The sequence below is a fragment of the Vicugna pacos genome, chromosome 26 (assembly GCF_048564905.1).
Source record: "Vicugna pacos chromosome 26, VicPac4, whole genome shotgun sequence".
In the NCBI taxonomy this organism is placed as follows: domain Eukaryota; kingdom Metazoa; phylum Chordata; class Mammalia; order Artiodactyla; family Camelidae; genus Vicugna; species Vicugna pacos.
The window spans coordinates 24,490,349-24,512,642 of NC_133012.1; the positions used below are offsets into that span (position 1 = coordinate 24,490,349).

At 42.7% G+C, this 22,294-nt stretch overlaps 1 protein-coding gene and 1 long non-coding RNA gene across 6 annotated transcripts; one reads left to right on the plus strand and one right to left on the minus strand.

The window, feature by feature from the left end:
* Positions 1–4,827: 4,827 nt before the first annotated feature.
* Positions 4,828–14,445, plus strand: AGA (aspartylglucosaminidase). 2 transcript variants are annotated; one of them, XM_015248924.3, is made up of 9 exons: positions 4,829–5,104; positions 6,628–6,781; positions 7,538–7,650; positions 8,657–8,769; positions 10,018–10,132; positions 11,015–11,090; positions 11,887–11,994; positions 12,710–12,843; positions 14,205–14,445. In XM_015248924.3, exons 1-9 carry the CDS (start codon positions 4,951–4,953, stop codon positions 14,303–14,305), a joined length of 1,068 nt encoding a protein of 355 aa, XP_015104410.3. In that variant the 5' UTR covers positions 4,829–4,950; the 3' UTR covers positions 14,306–14,445. The 2 variants fall into 2 exon arrangements, with proteins under 2 accessions (XP_072806606.1, XP_015104410.3); XM_072950505.1 differs by lacking the exon at positions 14,205–14,445 and having other exon boundaries at positions 4,828–5,104; positions 11,015–11,068; positions 12,710–12,738.
* On the minus strand, positions 6,731–16,842 carry LOC140689514 (uncharacterized). Of its 4 annotated transcripts, none has more exons than XR_012064552.1 (3): positions 16,559–16,840; positions 11,910–12,043; positions 6,731–6,856 (listed from the first exon to the last, which is right to left on the minus strand). It is a non-coding gene; the product is annotated as an uncharacterized lncRNA (long non-coding RNA). The 4 variants fall into 4 exon arrangements; XR_012064550.1 differs by having other exon boundaries at positions 6,733–6,859; XR_012064553.1 differs by lacking the exon at positions 6,731–6,856 and adding an exon at positions 6,869–7,026 and having other exon boundaries at positions 16,559–16,842.
* Between the last annotated feature and the right edge of the window lie 5,452 nt (positions 16,843–22,294).

Here is a 22,294-nt window from a genome sequence, read left to right on the forward strand (position 1 = left end):
TAGTTCAGCGGGGAGTTTTTGAACAAGAAATTATTATTTCAATGCCAAGTCACGCTCACAGCTTTGAACGAGCAGCGAAACATGGACATGTTTCTCCAATGGATTTCATAGCATCAGTGCAAAAGCCAGAGGGGATGGCTTAGTTTTTTAAGCCTCAGATTTGAAATACCTAGGCTCCCTGCAACTACAGCATTAAATCCTCTGTGGAACCACAGCTTCAAATGCTATCAGGAGGGACTCAACTCTTCATCCCTCTGAGACTGATAAATTGAAAGCCATGAAGTTTAGAGGAAATGGAGGGGAGCCTGCACCCCCCCTACACAACCCCAGACAGGAAGGCTCTATTTGTAACATCATTTAAGGTTCCATCTGAGGCTGGCTCCTCGGTAAGGCTTGAGGATGCTGTTTTTAAGACATGCCAGAAATCTCACAACCCTGCCATGGATCCTCTTTATAAATGCTTAAACCAAATTTTAGTAGATGGAAACATTCTTTTTAATTCCCATTTAAGACAGTCAAGAAAATTCTAAGTGCTGTCTTTAAAATGCATTATAGGTATCCAGCCAACTCTTTATTATTCCCGTGGAAAATTCTGAATGTCAAATTGATTTCTTTTCACTGCTTTGTATGTTTCTGGACTGCCTCCTCCCTGACATCAATTGCTTGGTAAATGTCAACTGAACAATAGAATTTTATTCATTTTTCTGTAGTACTCTACCATTCTCTCACATCTCCTAACTCATTACCCTAACTTCACAAGGAAGAACAGTATTATTTTCTCCATCTCACCGAAGAGGAAAATTTGGCCAGGGAAGATTACACGAATTACCCTACATTTTAAAATCCAGACCTTGAGAACCCTCCTGAAGTATTGCTAGTTATAAGTAAGTTCCACTTAGAAACATTAGCATTTTACCAAAGAAAGTTCTGTAATGCATTCTAAACTTAAATAAAAATAATGTACAATGAATTATTTGGATTGCTCAGCGATGCTACATATTTCTTCTGTTATATATACTTAATGATTTAAAAGAATAAAGAATTGGAGAGGATGCTGGGAAAACTGTGGACTGTTTGTTCAAGGTCTTCTACCTAACTGACTGACAGGTGTCCCTTCATTTAGATTTACCTCAAAATAAAGCATAAGGATCCAGTCATATGCAAACCCAAAAGAAAACCTGAGAGTAACAGGAGGTGACTTCTAGGACTAAAACTCAAACTATTTATTCTCCAAGTGTTAGTCAAAGAAGTTTTCGTAAACCTCATAGTTCCTACCAAGTTAATACTTTACAAGTCCAGATAGATTTACAGATGCTCTTGAAAACTATCTGATGATGTGGCTTCCCTTGAAAATCTAGGCAAATATCCCAGGGCCCCAAAGGTTCATGCTTGGCCATCTGTCCAAGCAACCGAACTATCAAAATGAGCAAAGCTCCACCTCACCACACTAAGGGTTGACTTAATTACAGTTTCGGCTCTCCCAGAAATGGAATCTTAAACCAGTCAATCAGGAATTGCCTGATCAGTACTAGCAGGGTTATCTGCTTGATAGACCCCAGAGGTCTCCTAAGGGAAAGCAACCTTGAAACAACCTACCTGCTTTTTTGCCTGCGTAACCACCTCGTTCCTATTCCGTTCTGCCTGTAAGTCTTCATTTTGTGCAGCCCCTCGGAGCTGCTTTCTACCTGCTAGATTAGTTGCTGCCTGATTTGAATTATTTTTGCTCAAATAAATTTTAAAAAATTTAATATTCATCAGGATATCTTTTAACAGTTCTGGTGCCAGAAGAGTTCAGAACCGACGGACACTCCTGACCACACACCTCCCCACCAGCCCCCGTGCCCAGGAGCAAAAAGCAAGGAAACATGGTACCTTCTGAGCCCCCGAGCTCAGGCTGTCTCACTGGCTCTGGAGGTCGTGAGCAAGTCCCCCTCGGATCGGATCCTGAGCTTTCAGACTTCATTTGAGCATTTCTTTTGTCCGGACTGGGTCCCGAAACTGGCTGGAGTCAGGCTGGGTCTGACTTAGAAACCGGACTGGGTCTGGGGTCAGATTCTGAGTCTGACTCAAGCTGGACCTGCACCAGTATGGGGCATCAGGTGAATTAAATTTAGACATCAGGCTGATCAAGCAGATTCAACTCACCAAAGATAATCTCCAATTACAATGGCCACTTTTAACCTAGACAAGCTAATCCATGTGGGGGTGCCCTAGAGAAAAGGGGGTCTCAGCCAGGCATCACCAGAAACAGTGGAGGAAACATTATGTTTCCTCCTCTACAGTTTCTGGGGACCAGGGGGAAACCCCCTGGGACACCCCCACTTGTTCCAGAGCCTGCAGATGGGATCCTGGGGAAACTGGCAAAGTCAGCTGGCAAAGAGAGGGTTTCTACCAAAGTCAGTTTTGCCCCACCTCTACTGTGGTCCTGGTAGACAGAAAGGTCAAATTCCACATTGTCCCTTCCTTTCCAAATCTAGATTGGCAGGAAAAAGACATCTGTGAGAATTAAATCTTTGAATTGTGACCTGTGACTTAGCTTTCAGGCGCCTATTTGTTGGTCCTTTCTCTGCCAGGGACAATGTGCTGTTTGTTTGTCTTGTTTGTGTCCTGAGAACTTGGCTTTGCAGCCATCAGGTTGGGGAGCCTCAAATACGGCCTGTCAGAGACACGGCTTGCACCCCCCTGAAGCTTGAGTCCGCGGACTGTTGCCAGCTCTCAGGGGAACGTCTGAGTCTTCATTTGATTATCTCTGGGGGTGGCTCTGGAGTCTGGGAGGGCAGTAAGTTTTGTACTTTTGGGGGATGCCTCATGATTCCAAACAGTTGTTCAGTATTGCCAGGAATATTTACTGTTTGCCCCAGGTAAAACCTGACAAGATATTTGACAGGATTTTTTAAAATTATTATTAAAGCAGCTCTGTGGTGAGAAGCTGACCAAATTGGAAGCTGATGTTTAGAGCCTCTTAGCAACTTTTTCTAGGTCTTCTCCTCTAAACTGAAACTATGTCCCCAGAGGGAAAGAAAAACATTCTGAAGTCTTTGTGGAAAGATTTACTAAAACATTCCAAAGACCCACAGCTCTAAATCTAAAATGTAGGAATTTGTGATTTCCATTTTAGTTGAAGATATTCTCCCTGATAGAGAAGCACATTGGGGGTAAGTAGTTGGACGGATGGGTCGGCCTCTTGGAATCTTTCAGATTGCAACCCAATTACTTGAGGAATTAAAAACATCTGTACTTGTGTTACAACTCCGGTTTCCACAAGAACAGAAATATGACTCTAGAAACAATTTAAAGCACATTCATCCTTTTTTTTTTAAAACCAATTCCTAAACCTCTCCAATTTATCTCAAAACACCTGGAGATTTTGTAAATGATCTGGACATAGGGAACAAAAGTGCTTCTTGGGGTTCTCTGGAAACCAAGTAAATTCTTAACAGAAGGAGAGAAAAAAAGCAATGTCTATTTTGAAAACTAGGCCTATGAAAAATCTTAAAAACGTTTCACAAATATTAGTAAGAAGCTATCTGAACAGGTCACCTTAACTTACTCCATCTGCCAGAAACACAATTTGGATCCAATGTTCTTTTATAAACTAGTGAGTTTGGCATTATCATACCTGTCTCATGGCTAAAATTACAAAACGAAAGCTCTAAGATCTCTGTTTGCATCTGCTTGTATGTTTATGTCTATGTTTGGATGTTACAGATGCGTGGATTTTTTTCAACCTCCAGTTAGTATTGCCAAATTTAATTTGTAAGGAGTTCTATTTAATTGTCTGAAAGACAAACATTATGTAAATCAAGTATCCTGACAGAAACAGAGAAACTAACGCAAATGTTTTTCAAGTTCACATGATCTAGGATAATCTCTGCTAAATAAAAGCTAATTCAAGTTGCTTGATTTAATTAAAACGAGCGTGTCTTCAGAGTTACCGGCATTAATTACTTTTCTTCTACCTCAGTTTACTAAGTCAAGCTCGTTTTCTCTATTACAGAATTTGTCAGCGAGAACGGTAACTTAAAAGCATGACTAGCTGTCCAGTGTCTCATAAAATTTCCAAGAGTAAATTTAAACCTAATTGTTAGGAACATGTAAATTAAAAAGAAACAAGCAAAAGGTTATCAATTAACTTTCCAACAATAATTATGCTTTACTTTATATGTCTACTCAAAAAGCTTCCAAAATCTTTACTATGCCTCAGTTCACCTTTCAACAAGGTAACGTCTCCATTCCGCCTTTATTCAACATTTATTCAGCACCTAATGGTGCCAGGCACGAGATAAAACACTCGGAAAGGCACGGAGGCAGCTTCCCGCCCTGGAGGTGCGGGAAGGTGCCCTTCAGCGAGCGGCGCAGAGGGCTGGCCCCCGCTTCCCGCGTTTCTGCTCTACCCTCACCTCAGGGCTTTATAACGAACGAGAGGACGTCCTACAAACAGCCGCTGTGGCGGGACAACTGAAGGCGCGGCTGGGAGAAACCTAAACACACCCGGTGGCCAGCGGGCCGCTTCACCTCACTCGGCAAGCACCCCCGGCCTCCAGGCCGGGCCCCCACAGAGCACGGGGTGGGTTCGCCAAACTTACCAACTTCAACTTTTAATATGTGAAAAGTCCTAAGTGAAAGTCAAACTTAAAAGTTCCTAGGGTCGTGCAACCCACGGCTGCGTAATTTCACACTACTTTTCAGCTCAGTATTAAACAAGAAACCCCGCGTAGGGCCTAAGAGGCGCCTGAGCCCGGACGCCGGGGATTAAACCTCCCGTGGGCCCCAGGAAACCACGTCTCGCGAGAGTTGAGGGGTACGGGACCGCGCCCCACGGGGGTGGGCGTGGCGGCCAAGTGGGCGGGGCGCCGCGGACCCTAAGTTCCGGGTGCGGGGAGGCCGCGGCGACGCTGACCCTTGGCGGCGGCCGCGACCTTTCCGCGCTCCTCCGCTCGGCGCACAGCCATGGCGCCGAAGCCGAGCCTCCCTGCGGTGCTTGCGCTGCAGCTGCAGCTGCAGCTGCAGCTGCTGCTGCTGCTCGGCCCAGCCCCCGTGCTCAGCTCCAGCCCGGTGCCCCTGGTCCTCAACACTTGGCCTTTTAGGAACGCAACCGAAGCAGGTGCGGGGACCCGGGCTGCGCCGGGAGAGCCTGCGGGTGGGAAGGACGAGTGCCGACCTCACCGGGGGGCTGGGGCCGGGGCTGGGCCCGGGCCTCGGCGGGCTCCTTCCAGCCCTTCCTGCGCCTCCTGCGTCGCGGCGGCGTCCCCTGCAGTGGATCTTCGTCCCCGCCGCTGCTCCCTAGGTCCTCAGCGGCTGGGTAACTCCGTCTGCTCAGCCTCCAGTCGCTGTAATTTCCACCCTGCTGCCGACTGGGCAGTTTTGGCCTTTCTGCTGAGACCCTTCCAGTGGCGTCTAGGCTGTCTTTCGCCTGACATCCAGTCCTTTCCCGGGTTGTGTGTCCACCTCCCCTTCCTAACCTGTCGCGTCTCCCCGGGACCCCTCTCCCTGTAAGCTTTACCAGTGACTGATACTTAACAAACAAAGCATACTCTTTTTACATTTACTTTTTTCTGCTACGTGCATACGCGCTGTGTTTGCCACCTGGAATACAGGGTTCCAGTCTTGGTTATACATTAAAATCATCCTTGGAGCTTCTCAGAAATCCTCGCGCCTGGGCCTCAGACATCCTGAGATTTTGATTTCACTGCTGGAACCAAAGCATCTGTCTGTTTTGTTTTGTTTTTTTTAAAGCTGCCTAAGTGATGTTGATTTGCAGGCAATTATACTTTCAAGCCTGTTCTTACAGTAGTAATACTTAAAATTACTTACCAGTAGTACCACTACCCTTCAAGGAATTCTGTTTTTATTAGTAAAGAAATTGACCATTGAAAACCTTTTTTTCCCCCTCTCATTTTTGACGTGCGGGGCTCTGCAGGACAGTGTTTAGTGCTAAAAGCATGGCCACTGGAGCCAAACTGGCTACTTTTGAATCCTGGCTCTGCCACCTACTAGCTGTGTAACCTCGAGCAAATTACTTAACCTCTCTGGATCTGTTTCCTCCTGTTCAAAATGAGGATAGTAATTGTACAATACCTGAAAGATTAACTGAATTAATCCATGTGAAGCCCACGTTGTAATTATTTGCTGTTACAGTTTGTTATTGAGACTACTGATAGGTGTTACCTTAATAATAAAAACATTATTTATGTATAATTTTAATAATCTGATGATGCAGAAGGAATTTATGAGGCTATGATTTAGTGAATCTTCAACTTGTCTTTTACTTCAGCTGTAACTTCAGTTACAACTTCAATTCTAACTTTTGAAACTGAAGAATAGACTACTTTTCCCACACACAGTAGAAATAGGTACTAATAAGTGGGGAAAAAAAACTCTCACTTTACATCAATAGCCAAAGTCTTTGAATTCTTCACTGTAAACAGTTGTGTTCTATAATTTTGTCTCTATTATTCTGGCTTCTTCGTAGCACTTGATAAATTAACATTTCAGTTTAACTTAAGAGTAAACGTGAAAACTTTTTATTTTTAAATATGAGTTTTCAGGACATTTTTAGTTTGTTGCATTTGACATTGGGGAAGAAAATCAGTATATAAACAAGCACTGTCGGGATGTGATTACCAGCATGGAAGACCTTAGCCCTCGGAGGCTCCAGCCTGGATGCGGTGGAGGGCGGCTGTGCCTCGTGTGAGGTGGAGCAGTGTGACGGCACCGTGGGCTTCGGCGGGAGCCCTGACGAGTCCGGAGAAACCACGCTGGATGCCATGCTCATGGAGGGGTAAGATGCTCCTCAGAACCTCGTTTATCTGCACCTGGGCTCCATGTTGAGTTATGTTTATGGTTGCTGAGTCTTCTACTAAGAGCAAGATGGACAAATCCAGATGTTTTGTCCCAGGCCACAACCTCCAGCTTACTGTCCCTGGCTTTCCAAACACAAGATGTTTCCCCCTCGATGAAAAGATCAGATAAACAACAAGGTCCTACTGGATAGCACAGGGGACTATATTCATATCTTGTAATAACCTACAATGAAAAAGAATCTGAAATATATATATAACTGAATCAGTGTGCTGTACACCAGAGACTAACACAACACTGTAAACCAACTATAGTTCAATTAGAAAAAATCATCATCATAGTAGAAATATCACATGGAGGTACGTGTCTCTTGAGAAGAGGGAGAGCCCCCAGGGCACAAAAATATGTCTCTGACCTGGTAAACTCTCGTTTAGCTGCCAACCACAGATGCTGTGGTTTGCCCGACCTTAAAACCCCTTTCAAAAGCCATATTTCAAACCAGCCAGGAGAACCTGAGAGTTTCAGTGCTTTGGGAGTACATGGTAAATCAATTTTGCTTGTTCCTTAGTATGTCTGATTGTGAGAATTTGGGTGAACTTCATGGCTGTGCGGTCACTTCTGTGTTAAAATGGTGGAGTTTATCCTACAAAACACTATAGCTTAAAATAATTGTTTTTAAATCTATGGACCTATAAAAATACCGTAGTACATCTTACTGCATTTTTTTCCCCTGTAGCACTACTATGAATGTAGGAGCAGTGGGTGATCTTAGACGAATTAAAAACGCCGTTGGTGTGGCACGGAAAGTGCTGGAACACACAACACATACACTTTTAGTGGGAGAGTCAGGTATGTTGCAACTGTTCTCAATTTTTACGTCGTCTTTTGTCTGTAGTCTTCACTGTAGAAAAAGGACTCAGTATAGAATAGTGGATAAAAGCAGACCTCAGCTGAAATTCATTCAAGCTGTTTTACTTAATATCCATTTAACTTCCGATAAGCTGCTTCACTTCTAAATCGTACTTTATTCATTTTAAAAATAGGATTTTCAAAAAATCAGTTTATCATCAGTAGATGAATCGTTGCTGGAGCGAAACAGGATTCGGCATAATTTCTCTTAAGTTTTTGTGGGTGTGAGACCCAAGGACATAAGAAGAGAACGTAAGGGGTTTCACTCTGATGATGGCACTGACTTGAATGCCTTCCAGGATAAAAACCAAAAATCGCACAGTGATCTGTCATTTTTTTTTTGGTAAAAGTACTAGGGCTTGAACCCAGGGCCTCATGCATACTAAGCACACGCTCTACCACTGAGCTATACCCCATCTGTCGTGATTTAATGATTTTAACGATGTGTTAGCAGACAACTCTAGTAGGCGTCCTTCCGTTTTGTTGAAGTACAGAATGGAAAACTGGTGACAAACAAAGGATGTTACTCTTTTGTGGAATCCATTTGTCCCCTTGTTTGGTGTCTCAACATTTTTTTGACACCCTGGGCGTCACACCCCAGGTCAGTCCGTAAGATTCACTGTTGTACAGAGGTGTGCTTTTCCTTTTGTGAAGTAGAAGGGAGATTCTGGAGGGGAGAGGGTGGCGGGGAAGGAGAACTGTCATCACACCCCACCCCGGGGGTCTCAGCAGATCGGCGTTAGGAGGCAAGGACAGATGGAAGCTAAGACCTAGAAACCGATGCCAGTAAAACTTCACATCTGAACACACCTGTGAAAGTCTCTGTTCACCCCCAGGATGGTTGTGCTCCACTTCGGAGACAGCGGATTCCAGCACACTTCCTGTGCATCTGTTTTGTTTGAGAGAGGACCCCTAACTCATTTACATTTTTCTTCCCCATCTCCAGCCACCAAATTTGCCCAGAGCATGGGGTTTGTGGACGAGGATTTATCTACCAAGGACTCTCGGGCTCTCCATTCAGACTGGCTTGCTCAGAACTGTCAGCCAAATTACTGGAGGGTACGTATGCATGATTTGTAAAGGTAAGTGATTTGAAATGTTACGTGACATCCCTTCTGCTCTCGTTGTCTCCCTGTTGCCTGCAGTGCTAGGTGAGCATCCTGGTTGCATTTTAGAACCAATGACTTAAACCGCCTCCGGGTGTGGATGTTCTTGAAAGCTCCCTGGCTGCATCCAGTCCACGTCCAGAGTGGGGAACTTCTGGTCCCTGGCAGTACTTTCAGACTGTGAAGGTTCTGCCGTGGGGAGATGGGCTGCCTCACTCAGAACTGCTCTGCTATGTATCCTTGTAATAAAAGTTCCATGTGTTAAAGACAAAACAAAACAAAAAAATACCCTCACAGAATTTGGAAACCACGAGTCTGAAATATTTCGTATATTTTATCTATGTAAGATGTATCCAGTATCTTGCCCTTAACTTGAGGATTTATACTGTTAGGTGCCTAGTATGTTACTAGGAAGGTAATTTGTCTTTAAATCAACGGGACTTTCAGCATAAATCAGTTTGTCTTCACCATCCAGAGTCCTTCTGTGGAGTAGCTCAGTCTCTCATTTGTTTCTCTGCCAAATTCTAACTTCCTTTGAGTAACCAAGGAGTCACTTGAAAGAGATTACTGCATGGAACCAGGGTACGGGAGGAGGCACCCGGTGCACTAGGGAGTAAGACATGAATGGTGGGTTTCTTGCTTTGATACTAACCCATATGCACAACCTGAATTTATGAATCTGGATTATTTTCTTGAGTCTTGAAGATTCATAAAAGAATCTGAGAGTATAATTTAGAATATGTTCACATGAACCTAGCTTTGAAAAATATGTGGTTTTAAAATAGAGTTTGCTCTAAATCTCAGAATAACTCTTCTTTGGTCAGGGAATAAACTCTAAAATTTAAAGGTCAGGTAGTAATTTCTTCGAGGAATCTAAAAAATCTAATCTAATCTAAAAAATTATTTATATTTGCCATTGTGCTGAGAATTTTTGACATATAAAGAGAAAATCTGAGGCTCTTTTCCCAGACAATATAGATGTCTACTCCATATTATGTAATTCTGAGGCTAGACTAGGTATTTAGTAAAATTATATCCATCTGTTCACATAAAACTTAGCTAATCTTTGGCTTTTAATTCTTATCTTTCAGTTACCAGATGTCCTTTCAGTTTCTTGCTAATGTTTAGTGATTGTGCATAACTACTTGCTGATTTCTAAAATCACCCTTTCTAAAAAATAAATCTTAAATCTCGTTTACAGAACGTGATACCAGATTCTTCAAAATACTGTGGACCCTACAAACCACCCAGTGTCTTTAAGCAAGATGGTTCTATCCACAAAGAAACAGGATATGGTTACGGTCATGATACTATTGGTAACTTGCCTTCTATACAGTTTTTGTGTTTAAAGTTCAGCCATTTTAAACTGCCTTCCTGTAGTTCTTAACTTCTTTATCCTTATTCATGTGCCAGAAGGTGATTTTGATTAACTGCCAGTTAAAGAAAAAAAAGTCTCTATATATACACATGCATACACACACACGTTCTTTTCAGAACATCTATACATAGTACAGCATAGCAGACACCTAGCACAGTGTACATCTTGGTAGATTACCTTATACATAAGTCTAATCACTGTTCACTTGGGGATTTTTAAAAATTTGTTTGACATTTAGTTCTTTAGTAATTTTGTGTTGTTTGCCACATTCAAGTGATCTTTCCAAGCTGTAGTACTGAAAATTTCCACTAGGCCATAGCAGTGATTTCCTTTGGTATTACCTTTGAAAAGGCATGGAAAAGTGAGCAATTTGAAGAGTGAGGATATGGGATGTCTACAAAATGATGCTATGAAACCAGGTCATTAAAAAGCACAAACTGGGGATTAACATATTACTACTGTACATAAAATAGGTAAACAACAAGGACCTAATGTGTAGCAGAGAGAACTATATTAAATACCTTGTAATAACCTGTGATGGAAAAAAAATCTGGAAAAGAATATATGTATGTATGTAACTGAATCACCTGCTGTAGACCTGAAACTAACACAACATTGTAAATCAGCTGTACTTCAAGCAAAAGCAAAGCATAAATTATACCATTGCTATAGTTTTCAGTATTCCTAAGTTTCCTGTTGTCTTCTATGTGATACTGATGAAAGAGGATATTTATATTACCAACTGCTCAATTATTTGGTTATATTTGAGTTACACTTCAGAGTTGATACCTACAATGATACATGTATTTTTAACTTCTAGGCATGGTTGTCATTGATAAGATGGGACACACTGCTGCTGGTACATCTACAAATGGTATAAAATTCAAAATACCTGGGTTAGTGTTTCTAAAAGAACAGATCTTGAAAATATGTGTTGTGTGTCAACCAGTATGTCCTAAGTGCTACAGGGGGTGCAAAGTGCAAAGCACAGCTGAGATGAACAAGTGGGAAAGAAAACAAATGATAGCTGCTAAGTGCAAAGGAGAGGGGGTCTCGGCCAGAGCTGCAGAGTTCAGGGATGGCAGCAGTGATCAGATTAAGCCAGAGCAGTTGGGGAGGCTGGGAGAGAGATGCTGGGAGCTGACCCTGAGCCTCAGAGAGGGACAGGGGACATGCCAGCCACGGCTCTAGCAGATTCAAAGTAATCCATGCCTGCGTTCAGGGCTTCTAAGGGCTGGAAGCAAAACTGCACCTCTGTCAGGTGCGGGAGGGGAAGACCAGAGCCAGATTTCAGGGGGTCTCTAGGTATTTCTGGGTTTTATGTCAAAGGAGTAGAAAAGCAGGGGAGGTTAAATGCAAGGAGAAACCTTGATAAAATTTTGGCACATTAGCTAGAAAGCAGGAATAGACTGTAAGTGGGGACAATCCAGAAGTGAGGTGGTAAGGGTGGGGATGGGAGGCCGGTCCCTGAGAGCCTGCGGCCTCCGGCTGCACGAGGCTGGCACTATCTGGTTCTCACGTAGTTTGTGCCCGTTGCCGAAAACCTAAGGTGAAAAACTGAGGGCAGTCTTCTTTCTCTGTATTCTGATCAATTGACTTAAAACAGTGAACAGTGGCTAAGTAGGAACATCTCATAAAACGTTTTCGCACTTGATTTCCTGTCCTGAATCCCTGTGCTGCACCCTTACAAAGCCGAGTCGGAGACTCACCCATACCTGGGTCAGGGGCCTACGCCGACGACACCGCGGGAGCCGCCGCTGCCACTGGGGACGGTGACATACTGATGCGCTTTCTCCCAAGGTGACCTCTTAGATCTGTGACTTTCAGAGCTCTTTAGACGAGATGCCATCTGGCAAGACAGAAAATAATCGTCTGTGCCATGTAATCCGAATTTCTGTGTACGAGAGCTTTTTAGAAACCCCGCTTACCCACTCTTTACACTCTCCTTTTGATAATGCTAATCATGCAAATTAAGTAATCACAGTCCTCGGAAACAGAAGAATCCTGCTCGCGCTGCTTCACAGATGAGAATCCTCATGAACCATTTAAATAACTGCTGTCAGGCCACTGAGTAAAACTGTGGTAACTGATGATCAAAATAGAGAAAGCAGTCTGTGTACAATTAATTACTGAAACCCAGCCATTACAACTAGAGGTTTTGCTCATTGACTGTTACTTTCCCCACTGATTGTAGCTTCATTTCGTATTTAAATATAACCTCTAGACTTTTTGACTTCTGGCTGTTACCCCTGAGTAACAGGTACTCAGCCAAAGTCAAAAATAATTGTCCTGAGCTGAAAGGAGTGGATGGATTCATTGAAAAGACAGACATGGTATCAGGGTTCACCTGCTTTCCTGTTGATACTCCCACAGGAGTTTCTGACTTTTGTTCATTTATGTGCACTGTATTCTATCAAATGTGACAATTTTGATGGTTTTAGATTTCTAACTGCAAGGAACCAAATTTGGAGTGAGTTTATGCTGATACTGAAGTTTCACCTTTTGTCTACATCAGCTACCAAGCTGTAGAATATATGAGGAGAGGAAAAGATCCAACCACAGCGTGCCAGAAAGTGATTGCAAGAATCCAGAAGTATTTCCCAAACTTCTTTGGGGCGGTAATATGTGCCAACGTGACTGGAGGTTATGGTAGGTTTTACTTGGAATCCATGCATGTGCAAACCTGCACATGTTGATGAGAACACTTTACAATATTGTCGTGTATTTTATTCTTGTGGAGAAGGAACAGACTGTTGAGTAGGTACTGGGTAAATGTTAAGTGCTGATGTGTGAGGACCCCAAAGTGTTAAAAATACACCTGAACCCCTCCTTCAGTTGACTGGCAGTAGGTGCGATCCAGTCTTTGGCTCTTAGCTCTGACCACTGACATCTGTCCTAAGTAAAGTTTACCTTCAGCTCAGGTACACGCTGAGATGGGCTGACCTAGTCAAATGTTTTTATTAATTAGAAGTAGGCAGGAATAAATTACCTTCCCCACTTCTTTTCCATTCATTAGTTAAATGTCTCGGTCATTTTGATCTTGGGGCTCCAAGGTACAAAATGTATTACTAATTAGTAAACCAAAGGCGTTGGCACAGTTATTTTTGCACTGTATCTGAGGCATGTCCTTTGTTTCATTTACGTTCTGTATGAGCCCATCACAGTTTCAGCGCGTTTCAAGATCAACCATGCGGCTCCTCATTAGTGAGATTTCAGACGGGAGGCTACACAGCCCACTGATCAATAGCACTTACTAGGTTAGACTGCTTATTACTGTGCTTTGATCTTTTACTTCCCACAGTTTGGTATTTGAAAAACTTGTATGAGGAATTCCCTACTCTTTTTTTCAAGTACGGAAACATGAAAGTCAATATAAGTTATGGCAGGGAAAGGCTTTATGTGTAAAATAAGTCAGTTTCATTGATTCCCTCTTAGGAAATAGACCTTAGAAGGCTCAAAGTTGGATTTAATAGGATGTAAAATGATAATTATGTAATTGTAGATGAATTTAAAATTGACCAGTTCCTTATATTTAAGGTAATGGCATTTGAAGGGGCCTGTCCAGATGCTTGAGCAGGGGAAGAAATCACTGTTGTCTGACAGCATCTTGATAAATGAGTGTCCTCACTTTCTGCCAGAGCAGAGGAGTGAAAAGAACAGGAAGCCTGGGGAGGGGAGGATTACGGATGCATGAAGGGAATGTTCTAGTGACTATTTTTAGCATCTGCCTGAAATTTTTTTTTTGGCCATGAAAAGGATATGAAAACAGTAAAATAATAGTATCAATGACAGCACATGTATGGGAGCAAAAACTCAGCCTATATTCTGAGTTTCAAAGAGATGGACTGTCAGCTAATTGGTGCTAAGGAGGACGCACGTCCACGTCTGTGTGTCTTGACTGGACATCAGGTACCAGCAGCCAGTGTCCAGGTGGAGCAGCTGTGTCCATACTGGATGTAAGTATGTCCATTCTAGATGTCACCAAACAACCTTCTCTTTTTTGGCCCCAGGTGCTGCTTGCAATAAACTGCCAGCGTTTACTCAGTTTAGCTTCATGGTGTATAATTCTCTAAAAAGTCAGCCAACTGAGGAGAAAGTGGACTGCATCTAACCCGTCCTTTCTGTCAGCTCTGCATTTAAAGAAGAAAAGAGGCTGAAAGGCTCCTCAACCACCACTGTATAATGTGCCTCGTGTAGTCTGACTCCTTTGTGTGAAATAAGCCCTGAAATAAATTTTATGCTGAAACAGCATTTTCACTTTCTGTATCTGCCTTTTTAAAAATTATCTGTTTCTATTTAAGCTTTGTATCTCCCCTGAAAATGAATATGTAGTATGTATTTATTTTGTATATATTTAAATCTTGAATATATTTAAATTTTAAGTGATGTTTGGATTTCCGTTTCAGTGTTTCAAGAAATTGCTACTATTTAATAATAGTGTTTTGGGAGCTTATGAGTCAAGATGATAAACACAGGTACTTGTTTCCTCTCCCTCTGCTGCTCTAAAATGATTTTTAAAAGGAAGAAGACTAAAAAATAAGCCCACTATATCAAAGGAAATGCAAGGGGCCCAGTGGAAGACTTCAAAAAATTTGGGAGATGGAAGAAGAGAAATGTCACAGAAAACAGAGTGAAGGAGGCTATGCCCAGAACTCATGAGGAAGGGCCGATTTGCTTATCAAACTCTGGAAAGATTACATGGTCAAAGTAAGTAAGAATACAGGAAACTAGTGAAGTGTAGAGTTAAAGACAAGAAAAAATACATAGAAATCCCCCCCTACTCTCTGACACACACACACACACACACCCTTGAGAAGGTGGTGGTAGGGTTGGAATCCTCATTTCAACATTTGTGTTGGAATCCAACCCAAAACTTAATCTGGTTACAGACTAGACTGTAACTCTACTGTAGACATGTGTAACAGTAAGACAATATAAATAATAGAAGATGGGAGATGGAAATGGGAAGAAGGATCCAATAAAGGATAGGGAGATTACTATTTTCACCTTACAAAGTGGAAAATCAGAAAATGAAACAAGAAACAAAGGCATAAATGTTTATAGGTAATTAAGAAACTACAGAATAGGGAAGAAAAATCTGACTCCATGTTGAATCGGTTTCTTTTACTTTAACCTTTGTGTTCTGTTGCTTTTGCTACAAGTTCAGAATGTTGCCTATAGCCTGAAATGTGTAGGGGTAGCCTATTCTCAAGGCTCTGACCTTTAAAGGTATAACACTTTTCCATTCATATTGAGATAAAAGGTTACAGAACAGAGAATAAGTAACATTTGTCTTGTTGGAGGTTTACTGGAACATCACGACCTGACGTAGGAGGACAGCTGCAAGAACAAAGGATTCTGACACTAAGAAGTTTGCAACAACCAGCCACACACCCTCCCCTTTTAGTATAAAAGAAGCCTGAACTCTAATTCGGGTAAGATGGTTCTCTGGGGCACTAGTCCACCATCTTCTCAGTCTGCTGGCTTTCCAAATAAAGTCACTATTCCTTGTCCCCACACCTCGTCTCTCAGTGTACTAGTCTGTTGTGTGGTGAGCTGTGCGAGCTTGGCCTCCGTAACAGCTGTATCACTGTATACAGTGGGAGGTATAAGCAAAATCTCCATCATCTAAACTTGATTAATAGGAGAAGTAGCATAAGCGTCCGTCCCTCTTAATGTTACGGAGGTTCCACCAGAAGCCACTAAGGGTGATTCCTTAGGAGGAGTGGAGACGGGAGATGAGGTTACTGATAGATGCTTCCATTGTAAGTCTTTCTCTACCAGAATTAAAAAAATTATACACACGCATGTAGATACACATTATATATCAAAGCTTGTTAAAACTCACTCTGTTAATATAAAACATGGTTCATAGGATCAGAGTTTTATAAGTGAAATCCACATTTGCAATCCCTGAGTCTACCTCCTGTATCTTGTAGCTGAGCAAGCTGAGACTAATAAACGAGAGGCGATCCATAACTTAGAAGGCCAAATAACTAGTGTCGAGACCATGTCACTTGTGTCTGCCCCTGTCAACCAGGCTTATCCTTTAAAGGGGGAAACCACTACAGTTAATTCTGTCCTTCAGGAAGCTGGTGTTTCATTTTCTTTTTCCTTCAGCAATACCAGTCTATAAGGTTCTCAAATTCTAGATCAGATACAATGCTCAATAACCTCCATTATGTTCATATAATTCTAAAGAAATTAGATCATATATAAATGATAACCCCAGGTGCCTATCTTTAACAAAATAGGTTTTGTTTAATATTCCATGTTCTTGCTAAGTTACTAGGTGCTTAGTCTGGGCTGCTACAACACATAACCTTAGACTGGTTGGCTTAAACAACAAACATTTGTTTCTCACAGTTTTGGAGGCTGGAAGTCCAAAATCAAGATGCCAACGGGTCCAGTAACTGGTGAGGGTCTCTTCCTGGTTTGCAGATGGCTGTCCTCTTGTTGCGTCCTCACCTGGCAGCAGAATGGGAGCAATCTCCCTTGTCACTCTTATAAGGGCATCTAACTCTTACAAGGGCTCCACCTTTATGTTAAGTGGATGTGGCTCACCCAGTTGCCTCATTCACCCAGATGTTGGTATTGGATGAGAACCACTAGTTGATATCATTCAATAAGATTCTCTCACAGTCTATTGCCAACAAGATAATCCCCTGTTCAGTGGAGCATTTTGAAGCCAAACTACACAAGTCAATTAGAATTCCTATGGCAGACTTACAATGCGGAGGGAAAGGAAGCCCCTAGTATCACTGTGGGTATGAAGAGCAGAAATGCATAATTATCTGATTATCCACAATTGCATGGAGAGGCCCCCACCCACCACTCCCCGCTCCCTGGAGGCGGGTCGATGTTCTAGGAGGAAACAATCATTGAAAGAAGATGCAAATAGGATTATGTAGTGAGATCCTAGCTCCCTGATAGAAGAGTGCAGGCTGAACTAGCCTTTCTGAATTCATTAGAATATCTCTATTGTTTGGCTTGGAGATGGACCTACTCCGCCGAGGCCACCCAGGCTTCAGAGCTCTCCAAGGGCTGGCTGAGGTCTTTGCAGAGTCTGCGTCACCGCCAGTCCTGAGCCCTTCCTCATGCTCCCTGAGAGCTGCATCTGGGCTGCCTCTTGGGAGGCTCCCATTTGCTGGCACCCTGCCCGGCCCACGGAGTCCTTGCCTGTACGTGCCTGGCCATGGGCACTTGAGCTTCTGACGCTTGTAGAAGAATTGCAGGGACGTCTTTCCATGACTTGTTTGTGCATCACGCTTTGTCGACCAAAAAAAAAAACAAACAAAAAACAAAAAAAAACACACAGCGTAAATGCTGTAAGTTGAGTTTATTCCTTGTCTCTCACTGAGGACAGTAGCCCAGGAGACAGCCTCTCAGAGAGCTCCGAAGAACTGCTCCAAAGACGGGAGGTCAGTGCATATGTGATTTTGGCAAGAAGCGTGCAACCAAGCACACACCTTGGTAGAACGCTGCTGCTCATCACAGGGAATGAGTATCTTAGTTTATGGTCTTAGTGCTTTTCTAAGTATGGGAAGAATCCAGGTTCATAAAAAATTTCTTCTGAAAATATCTGTTTGAAGCCTGTTCTACCAGTTTTCCCAGAGCACAGAGTGCCACATTCTTGGCTTCTCCTCCGAGCTCCTGACTTCCGCCCTGAGGGTGTGTTGAAGGTCAGCCCTGCAGCGGGGAATCTGGGAAGCCAGCAGACTGAGATGGCAGACTGATGTCCTGGAGAGCCATCTTCCCCAAGTCAGAATTCAGGCTCCTTTTATACTAAAAAGGGGAGGGGGCGTGACTGGTTGGTGCAAACTTCTTGGTGTCGGGATCCTTTGTTCTTGCAGCTGTGATGTAGGTCAGGTCATGATGTTCCTGTAAATCTCCAACAAGACAAATATTATTTTCTATTCTGCAACGTTTTACCTTTAAATGAATGGAAAAGTGTTCTACCCTTAAAGGTCAGAGCCTTCAGAATAGGCTCTCCTGCACATTTCAGGCTCTAGGCAACATTCTTTTACAAAAGGTGCAGAACCAGCAGGACTCAGCACTGGAAACAGAGCCCAGGGCTGGAGCCACAGGAACAGATCTAATATGGAGTCAGCTTTGTTCTTCCCTATCACACTGCGTCCTTAGGGTCTTCATCTCTGAACCACAGATTTCCACAACGGGAATCCAAAAGGGTAAACCAGAGATGGCTACTCTAAGTGGAGTCCCCAAACCAACAATGGCAGCAGGATTTGGGAGCTAATTTTAAAATGCAGGTTCTTAGGCCCCACCCCAAACCCACTGAATCAGCAACTGCATTTTCGCAAGACTCTCAGCTGATGCATATGAATTTAGAATTTTGCAGCACCGAACTAGACGATGCCAGATTTCTTCCCTGGGGATTCAGCCTCGTGAATTCTAAAGAACATAACACTGGAATTTGATAGCCCTAAATTGGAATGCTTTTTCTGCCACCGCATTATCTATGCACCACTGGAGAAATTCCTTGACTTCTCTGAGCCTTTTCCACATCTGTCAAATTAGGTCTATTAGGTACATGCTTTATAAGACTGTTGTGGTGTTTATAAATTATGAAGCACCTACCCCAGTGCCTGGCATACAGCGGGAATTTAATAGCTCTTAATTCCCCTCCCTTGCCTGTTCTCTCCTGCAGAACCAACATTCTATGATTCTACAGATCTCATTTCCTGCCACAGACCTCATTTCCTACTGCCATTGCCCCCAACTTGAGGAGAAAATAAACATAAATTATCAAATCTTGCAAAAGTAGCATCATATTCTAAAAACCAATAGTTACCAAGTGGCAGCAAATGGAATTAATCCAGGCTTTGATGTGCAATATCCCTTAGAAATAAATAAACTGGAATCTTCCTCTACCAGCATCAGTTCAGCTAGAAAAAAATCAAGCTAACGTTTCTATTTTTCAGATTATCAAAATGAAGCTGTTGCTTCGGAGCAAGATGTGCGTGTCCCTGGAGTGTTGTCTCAAAACAGGGTGACTGTCAACCCAATTACCTATTAAGTGTTTTTAGTTGTTCAAAGTAACCCTGAAGAAATCTGTTTATTCTAAAGAGTTGTTAGGGGAGAGCAATGTCTCCCAAGATATCTTTTAAAATGCTGTTTCATTGTATTTTGAGGTGATATGCTTTGTCTTTTCCTGAATATGTTATTATTCAGAAATGCTCACTTACCTTTCCACTCATTTTGAATTCAACTATACTGTGACTTTTCTGTAAATCTTTTATGAGCAAGATCTCTTGTGGGTCCTCTTTAATTGGTTAAGGATTATCAGCTGAGAACACTGTCAAAACTCTTAGATGGTATTTCTTTAAAAAAAAAAAAACTCATGCACAAAACTTTTCCTGGGGTAACTTGTCTAGATGCAGATAAAAACAAACCCTGCTTTTGTGCCCACAAATACTGCGTGAACCTGGCTTGTCAAAACGAGAAGGGCTTTCAAGTGTTCCATTAGCAGTCCTATTCTTGAACAGCTTTGCTGTTTAAAACTGAATAATTTGTGTTGTGATTCTGACAAAACTGGTGGAAAGAAGAAGAGGGATTGGAGGTCTTCACTAAGAAAATATTCACATAGCTATCCTTTCGCAGAAGGCTGACAGAAGGTATCAGATGCAAAAGCCTCTGAGGGGTTTCCTTCTGTCATCTCGCAAATCTAGACAACAATTTCATTATCCCTTGTAAAGGAAAAAACAGAAACACACACATACACATACCTGCCACATGGACACCATTTCCTCCTTGTTCTCCCTGTTGGGTTGTTACCTACCCGCAGAGAATCTGTGCTTGAGTATGTATTGGCCCAATTCAGAATCTTCCCTCACCTTCCTCCTTCCTTTCTTACCCTAGACTTGTGAATATCTTCCCACCCTTTCCCTGTTTGTATCACAACACACACAGATGTCTCCCAGAACTTTCTGTGTACATCTCTAGACGGCCCGGCTGCTAAGATGACTATGACTACATTTGTAATTAAAGGTGTCTCTAAATACTGAATTAAACTTAGAGGTGGCACTGTAGTTGGCGTTAGTATGTTTAATTCTCAATCTTCTATGTTATCCTACGTAGGCATTAACAGAGCTATTTTACACCACTTTTTAAATCATTTTAAAATAAAACTGGCACTCCAAATCAAGATTAAACTAAAAATTAAAACAGGGGAAATATTCTGCCTGACACTCTAAGTTGAATTCAGGGAAAACAAGTAGATTCTAATATTATTATAAGTTGAGTATCATTAAGAAGGCACATTTTCTGCCAAGGTCTTCATATCAGGCTTTCAAAACCTAATACTACATCAGCAGACTTTTCTCATCTATTATTTGGGCTGACATTCTGTTTCTCTTCACCATTCTGTGGGTGTAACATCCCTCTCCTGTTAGGATGCATGTCAAATTTTTGCCAGCTTTGGGAGGTTGGTTTGGATTGGCACCACTGATAATGAGAACGAAACTTAATATTACTCTTTATGCCTTAGGATAACTTACTTTAGATTTGCCAGGCATTTCAAGATGTCCTTACTCACGTCTATTGTTCTTAGATTTTAGAAAAGTTCTTCACAGACATTTGTACATTCAGGAAATTCATTCATCCCAGCACACCCAGGGTTGGGTTTTCCCCTAACCTGCTTTCGTTCGGTCAACTCTTGGCCAGCAGTTAATAGGAAGGGCTTTCCCACCACTCACGCCGCATCAGAGACATTTTCTGCGGGGAAGGGGACCAGAGCCATCCACTCCAAACACACATGCCTTCCCGGGGGTCCCTTTCCCTTCTTTTGAGATTCTGATCTGCTTTGGGAGAAGGGCTCAGTGGGTCAGGGAGCGTTAAAAGAACTTGCATAGGAGACAATTTCTATATTATGTCTTTCACCTGAGATTTTTTTTCATAAGCCTGCTCCGAACCTCTCCGCTTGGTATGCAATACAGAAATCACGGGGTAAGTCTCTCACAAATTGAATTTGAACTGACCATAGATTTGAAGTTCCTGCCTTTCCCACTGAGTTAAAGCCAAACAGAGTTGCCTCCCCTGGTTAAGCTTTGATCAGCAGTTCGGAACTTTCCTCTCCCGGACTTAAATGCAGCCAGTCCCCAGCCCTGGTTTTATTCAGTGTTCTTGTTCACTTCACTGGAAATGCTTTAACTATGGCACCTGCTGGCTGTGACAGTGATTAGGATTTCATGGGACCAGATCATTTCATTTCTAGGAAGCCACACCACGGCCCATAAATTAATACGGGACTGTGCTTCAGCATGTACTCGGCAGGCTTATTCTGAACTGAAAAGAAAAGGCAATTGAAGGATGAAGGAAAAAAAGCAAATGATCAGATGAAAACTGAACAGCTATACAAGACCTGACCGTGTGCATTAGCATAAGCACTCTCCTGTGAGGATGCTCAGGAAAGCACACTGTGGTACTTCCTCTGTCACTGCTGATGAGCAGCATTCCGCCTTCTCCACACCCGACTCATGTTACACGTGGGAAGTGGCCTGCCCTCCGCCCAAAGGTGCACAGGTCCTCTTAAACCTCTCTGAAAGCTACTTCAGCAATTGCAGTCACAATCCTGGCTGAGCCCAACTGCCTAGGCTGTCCCACCCAGGGGGCAGGTATCTGAATCAAGCCATCTTGGACCCTCCCGGCCAGCATGTCCAAAACCAGGCACTACCCAGTAGCCTTCGTCAACATCAAGAGGAACAGAATCACCCCATCAATCTCGCCTTAATTCTTAACCCCTGTGGAAAGTAAATGAAAAAGGAGCCAGTGTCGCTAAGAGCACTGTACGACGGAGCTGGGAGGTCACTGAGGAAGTGACTTACACACGTCTCACCTGGATAAACATCGGATCTTCTGACCACTTATTATCCTAATGAAGGCATCTAGAACATCTGCCAGAACCTCGAAATAGTTCTTGGACTCGCTTCCAAAAATAACTTGTGACAGCCTGTCTATTTATCCGACCCCTACCCTCCAGCAACTCCTGATTCCTCTAGGACAAATATTTCCAGACCTGTCACAGTCAATCACAGGACTCCGCCGGCAACTTTAAAAACCTTGTGGCTTTTTGTCTTTATAA

Coding starts and splice junctions, on each gene's coding strand:
- AGA (XM_015248924.3), top strand. CDS start 4,951: ATGGCGCCGAAGCCGAGCCTCCCTGCGGTGCTTGCGCTGCAGCTGCAG. Junction 5,105..6,627: donor TAGGAACGCAACCGAAGCAG/GTGCGGGGACCC, acceptor TGTGATTACCAG/CATGGAAGACCTTAGCCCTC. Junction 11,995..12,709: donor CTGATGCGCTTTCTCCCAAG/GTGACCTCTTAG, acceptor TGTCTACATCAG/CTACCAAGCTGTAGAATATA.